This window comes from Carassius carassius, chromosome 33 (genome assembly GCF_963082965.1).
Source record: "Carassius carassius chromosome 33, fCarCar2.1, whole genome shotgun sequence".
Lineage (NCBI taxonomy): Eukaryota > Metazoa > Chordata > Actinopteri > Cypriniformes > Cyprinidae > Carassius > Carassius carassius.
This window is the reverse complement of record NC_081787.1, coordinates 13,811,486-13,818,164: the sequence shown is the minus strand read 5'-3', so window position 1 is coordinate 13,818,164 and position 6,679 is coordinate 13,811,486. Positions and strand designations below refer to the sequence as shown.

Below are 6,679 nucleotides of genomic sequence, written 5' to 3'. Positions count from 1 at the left end.
CGCGACTGCCGTGCTGAAGCAACAGTGAATAACCGGTCACGCTTCAACCGTACATACTATGAATACTGCACTACGTTATTTACGCAAGTCATTACTGAAATATAACACAGATCGCAACTCTTAAACTTAAAAGGAAAGAATTCACAACATGTATCAAACATGGAATCAAAACCAAGAAGTGCGAGAAAGCCAAACTGGACAGAGGAACAGTGTTTACTGTTAGCCCAGTTAGTGGATGAACACAAGGCCATTCTTAAAGGAAAATTTGGGCCGGGTGTCACAGCAAGGGACAAGAAGCAGACATGGGAGCGTATAGCACAAACTATTAATGGTTCATTCCCCTGCTTGTGCGCACCTATAAGCCTGCTATATTCATAAATGCAGTTTTTTGAGCCTGCAGGGTGGGAATGTCCAGTGGAAACGAAATGAACTGCGACACAATAAGATGTTCTGGAAGTGCTGTAATTGTTTGTGTGATCACTCTGCTTACAGAAGGTTGTGACGGACCCAAATCATCACTATTGCATTGTTGCATTTTCCCAGTTGCCAAATATCGTAATGCAGTGATTACTTTAATTTCTGGTGCTATGGCATTTCTGCGCTGTGTCGGAGATGTTAGCACGTCTCTAATAAGATCAGTCACAAACACGACCCCTGCATGATCTAATCTATAGCGTCATCCATTGTCTGCAACACATTTCTTCTGCCTCTTCGTCTTTCTGCCATTTTCTCCCCTGCTAAAGAAACTCTTAAGCCTCTTAAAAGTCCTCATCTGTGCTGCTAACAAGTTTGACCTTAAGACCTCTTTTAAGGGTTAAGATGCTTTCTGAATTCCTTTTTTCTTTACTAGGATTTTTTCTTTAATTTTAAGAGTAAAAGCCCACATGTCTAAGAATTTTCTTAGATTTTTGTCACTAGGAGCTACTTTTTGCATTAAGATTCTTTATGAATACGGGCCCATATTTTAAAAACCTGATGACTGTGTGTTTTTATCTCCCCCTAGTGGAGGATCAAATTCAATGCTTACTTGCATTCCAGCACTAATAGTTATGTTGAAATTAAGGCATTCCCTTCATTTCACAGTATATAAACACAAACCAAAGAGAAAATAAGCGAAAATAATGAGAGGTAACAGAAGTGGAGGAAAAAACAGCTTGGGAAAAACCAGACTCAGGTGGAACAGATCTCCTGAGGCCTAAGTAAACGAACATGGCGTAATACTGATCGAGGTGGGAAAGGAAGAGTTGTTTATCCAGCAGGTTGATACATGAAGGTATGCTAAATGTCTCAATATAAAATACTAGTTAATCACTCATAAAATAATCTTCTTCAAATTCATAAAAAGAACAGTTCTATTAGCTGACAATCAGAACATTTATGCTGAGTCTATGTGTCCGTTATGACACACTATGTCTGAAGACCGAACTTGATTTTGATAAATACTGAAGAAAATATATCACTTAAATTGCATCAATATTGAACTAGTGGTAATTTGCTATTATTAGAAGCTATCTCTAATATAATCCCCAGATTTAGTAGTAACCTAACTTAAACACCAACTAAGCCAAGATTTAGGGTTACATTATTTTACATCACTGAACTGAAAGTCCTAATGCATTTAGTTGGGTTCAGTGATGTTGATTTATTTAGTATGTTTCTCTTATAGATGTACTTAACATTTTCCACTCTAATAATACTGTACAGACTGGAAAGCATTACATATCAAAAGCACCAGAGAAAGTGCAATTCACTGGTTAAACACTGAAAACAAATTCCATTTTGTTTTGAAAATTCGGTATTGTGCAAGTTCCACTGACCAAATATAAGATTGGAAATTAGTTTGAGTGTGTCAGAGACAGAACCAAAACATCTCAACAAAATAATTCAGATCAAGGACCTGCTGCCTGAGATTTCACAACTTTCCACTGGAGGTTATTTGAGATCACAAATGAAATATAAAATATAAAATAGTGATTTATAAAAAAATTCTAAAACAAGCTAAATTAACTTGAATTCAAATCAGCATTAAGACTTAACTTTTCAGAAAATATCTTGAATTATTATTTCAAATGATTAATTTTTTTTTCAATTCAATAATTTCAATTAAAGTGACATGACATGTAGCCAAGTTTGATCTCCCATACTCGGGATTTGTGCTCTGCATTTAATTCAACCATGTGCACACTCACAGCAGTTGGGAATAAACACACACACACTGGGGGCAGCCATTTTTTTCTCCGGCACCCAGGGGTCTCACCTCAGTCGTGGCACTGAGGGTGGAAGAGAGTGCTGGTCATTAACTTACCACTCCTACAATTCCTGCCAGTACCCAGACTCGAAACTGCAACCTTTGAGTTTCAACTCTGACTCTCTAACCATTAGTCTCCTCCAAGTCTACTCTTAATTCAAGATATATTCTTTGAAAACAAAGATGAATCTTTTCTTAATTCATTTTTGTTAGAATTTTCTTATATAAAAGATCTTAAAATGTTTTACTGGAAAAGTTACAATATACTGATCAAGAAATGATTTGTTGCAGTACAGAAAAAGGTCTTAAAATAGGATGAAACAGAACAGGCTTTTGTACAGTACAAGAAATATAAACATAAATGTGGAATGTTTTAATGAAAATCCCCCCACCCCTTCAAAAAAAGCATAAACTTTAGCCATTCTATGTATTCATGTATTTATTCACAACTTGGAGCCCAAGACCGGTTTCCCACTGAAGCTAAGCAGGGCTGAGCCTGGTCAGTACCTGGATGGGAGACCTCCTGAGAAAACTAGGTTGCAGCTGAAAGAGGTGCTAGTGAGGCCAGCAGGGGGTGCTCACCCTGTGGTCTGTGTGGGTCCTAGCGCCCCAGTGTGGTGATGGGGACACTATAATGTCAACAAGCACCGTCCTTCGGATGAGACGTTAAACCGAGGTCCTGACTCTCTGTGGTCAGTAAAAATCCCAGGATGTCTTTCGAAAAGAGTAGAGGTGTGACCTCGGCATCCTGGCTAAATTCGCCCATTGGCCTCTGACCATCATGGCCTCCTAACAATCCCCATATCTGCTGATTGGCTTCATCACTCTGTCTCCTCTCCACCAGTGAGCTGGTGTGTGGTGGGGGTTCTGGCGCACTATGGCTGCCGTCGCATCATCCAGGTGGATGCTGCACACTGGTGGTGGATGAGGAGATACCCCTGACAATGTAAGTGCTTTGAGTGCCTAGAAAAGCGCTATATAAATGTAATGAATTATTATTATTATTTATTTATCTCTTAACAGTTGATCAGAATGGTTCAGACTGCAAAGACATGTTGACTGGACAGTCACTGGCTTTTCCACACTGTGATGATGTTATCAGTGAGAATGAAGCAATGAAAGATGCTGACATGGTAAAAAGAGAAAGACAACATGTTATACTGAATGTAAGTACAACTTCTGTTTGTTGGAACAGTTGTAAACGTCATATGGGGAAGATTCCAGATCGGCCCGTCTGAGCTCTCGTTTTCTCAAAGGCAGAGCAGGACACCCAGGGCTTGGTTTACACCAGTCTATGGTTTACACTTATCGAAATAACTAGCCACTGGGGGACCATAGGCAGGCTAGGTGAACTCATATTAATGTTAAAAAAACCTCATCAAGTGAAATTTTCATGTCATGGGACCTTTAATACTAAGTTAATGACTTGGTGTATTGAATGGTACATAAAAATATGATTGCAAGGTTTATCTAAAGCAAGTGCATGATAACTAAATTCATTTATATGTGACACATAGAAAGGTGATGCAAATTTCCCAATATCATAATTAAGCAAAAAAGTCTCATTAAAAGATTTAAGAGCTTTATTGGTTTATTAATGCCTTTTCAATTCAATTTGTAAGTTATAATATGTTCAAAAATACTCAAATAATTATGAATGCAAAGGACAGGGTGACAAACAATAAAGCTTTAATGTTCTTTGGGACAATATGTATTCATAAGAAGACCCAGTTCTCCCTGTTGACCTGAAACAGCACAAATATGCTCACTCTATCCCTCGATTTTGAAGATCAAACTCAATTTTTTTAAAGACATAAAAAATATATGAAACATACATTTTACATGACTTCTATTTAATATATTGTTTTGAAAATTTTACTTAAATTATTTAGAGAAGTCTGGTGTTGAGATATTTGTTCATAAATGAATGAATTATTCCAATGGTAGCCGTCACAGTCAGGAATAACAGGGCACACAACACAGAATAAAACCCTGGCAACCTAGAAACAAAGACAAGAATAGACTGTAATGTGTTATGACTTGACTTTACAGAATATAATGCCATATATATACAGTACAGACCAAAAGTTTGGACACACCTTCTCATTCAAAGAGTTTTCTTTATTTTTATGACTATGAAAATTGTAGAGTCGCACTGAAGGCATCAAGGGCTATTTGACCAAGAAGGAGAGTGATGGGGTGCTCATGAAAATAAAGAAAACTCTTTGAATGAGAAGGTGTGTCCAAACTTTTGGTCTGTACTGTGTGTGTGTGTATATATATATATATATATATATATAATAACTTGTTTTGATTATCACCTTTTCTTGCTTTCACAGATATAGCCAGTAAAGTACATCTCTCTGCTCACAATATATAGAAGTCCTCCAAGAGAAGCAAGTACTGTGAAAAGGGAAGAAATTATCTCTTTAGAAGCTATAAAATGGTTCCTCATTTTTACTTGTCCACCATAAATATTGTATTACTATATCATTGTTATAGATATAAGTATAGAAGTATACTACATAACATACCTTCATTGCAAAAGATGCCAGAGATCCACAATACCACCAAGAAAATTGAATACATCTCTACGCTATTCTGGCTAAAGAAATAGTGGAGGGACACATTTTTTTATATTTTATATATGACTTGTTTGTACAGGTTCATTCAAGTTATGATTATCTTTGACAACTTGCCAAGTTAGATTTTTTTTTTTTTACATTACATATGTATGATTTTTAATGAAATAAAAGAATGAAGTTTGTGAAGTTCTTACTGTGCACGAAATGTCCTTTCAAACTCAGGTGGTCCAGTAACAGTGGGCGGCATAATTTTATGTTTCATCCTTGACCACCCCACACGTCTTGCCTGAAACGCTACAGAAATTCAACCACTATTATTATTCGTTTTACCACAGACTTTGCTACAAAGTAGACTTATAATTATGTATCTTTAATATCACTTAAAGTGTAGTATTGCCTTGATAATCATAAACATTTATAACCTTTTTGATTTATGATTTATTAACTGTTATCTTGAAATACTTCACTTTGGCCTTAATCAAATGTTATTTTAGTAAACCTTGACCTGATTACACAATGGTAGGGTTTTGGCAGGGTTTGTGAAAAACAAGAGATCATTATGTTCTACGGAGATCTGTCATTGTCATCTTTCCAGCATTTAAAATGTATCTTATTTACCCATTTATCAAATGTAACACATTATAGTTGAATCCTAAATAAAAAGTTTTTACAGCCTGATGCTTAAAAAAATACCTTCAACAAAGGCTATAGGCTATATTAAATCAAAATAGTTCTTTAAAAAAGTACAAATGGATTAAATAAACATAGAAACTGATCAGAATAAACTATCATATGACATCAAAGATTGATCTTTCCAAAGTAAATGTAGTAAATTTACTGTAGTAAATGTCAAACAAACAAAAACACTTTGCTGAACCTTTGAGATTTTAAAAGTGTATATTTTTTAAAGTACTGGATTGAACAGAGCAGTTAGCAGTGCAGTGACTGAACGCTTGTAATTTTAGATGGAGCAGAAGAAGATGAGTTTAACTTACCCAGGTGGAGAGCAGACAGTAACGAGACTGCTGCGAGGAGAACTGGCAGATCCGAAGACATATTTGTGCTGATATGGTCTGATACAACTCCTGTTTAGACAACGCCTCGCCACAAAGTTGTGAAATTAGGTCTGTTAACGTTACCTAAATCCGCCAATATACTGCACCTTCTGTTTTGAAGATCAGGAAGTACCGGTCTAATGTTTACACTGGGTGTATCGTGTCATACTACGCATACAGGTTCTCCAGCTATTCCACCGTTCAAGTCAAATAACAGTAACGTTAGCCTACAAGTTGGGAATGACGTATGTCTCGTGTGCTTTTGAACTAAAGCCCCACAAAAGTTCGATACAACTAAATTTACAAAACTACACACTACTTTTTTAGGTAGTCTCTCCTTTTCCATAGGCAGGAGTGGAAGTTTCGAGTGCCCCCCCCCCCCCCCCCCAAAAAAAAAAAAACCCCCACTGGCGCTGCGTGTTCAGCTCCTCCAGCTTCCACCCCACTTCCCTTTAACTCCCGTAACCTTATTTACCTCCAAATCTACTTACCCTGTCTCACACTATACTCATCCACATCTTCTACCTTTCTCTACAAGCCTAAATACATATTAATCCTATATTCTCTTCATTAAACCAGTATTATTCAAAAACTGAAACAACACATTAACCATACTATTTCCTATATCTGAGTCAAATATATTCTTTAATGTTAACTCTTTCCCTTCATTCTTCCATAATTCTTCTCTTAACACTTCTCTTTCTTCATCATACCCATTACAATTAATAATCACATGTTCTACAGTTTCACTCTGTCCACATTTCTCACACAAACCTGTTGGATGCTTAGAT

General features: G+C 36.5%; 1 protein-coding gene across 1 annotated transcript; it reads right to left on the bottom strand.

The window, feature by feature from the left end:
- Nucleotides 1-3,813: 3,813 nt before the first annotated feature.
- On the bottom strand, nt 3,814-6,115 carry mgst2 (microsomal glutathione S-transferase 2). Its single transcript, XM_059522351.1, has 5 exons — nt 5,829-6,115; nt 5,028-5,127; nt 4,783-4,853; nt 4,570-4,651; nt 3,814-4,248 (listed from the first exon to the last, which is right to left on the bottom strand). Exons 1-5 carry the CDS (start codon nt 5,887-5,889, stop codon nt 4,137-4,139), a joined length of 426 nt encoding a protein of 141 aa, XP_059378334.1. The 5' UTR covers nt 5,890-6,115; the 3' UTR covers nt 3,814-4,136.
- Nucleotides 6,116-6,679: the final 564 nt, after the last annotated feature.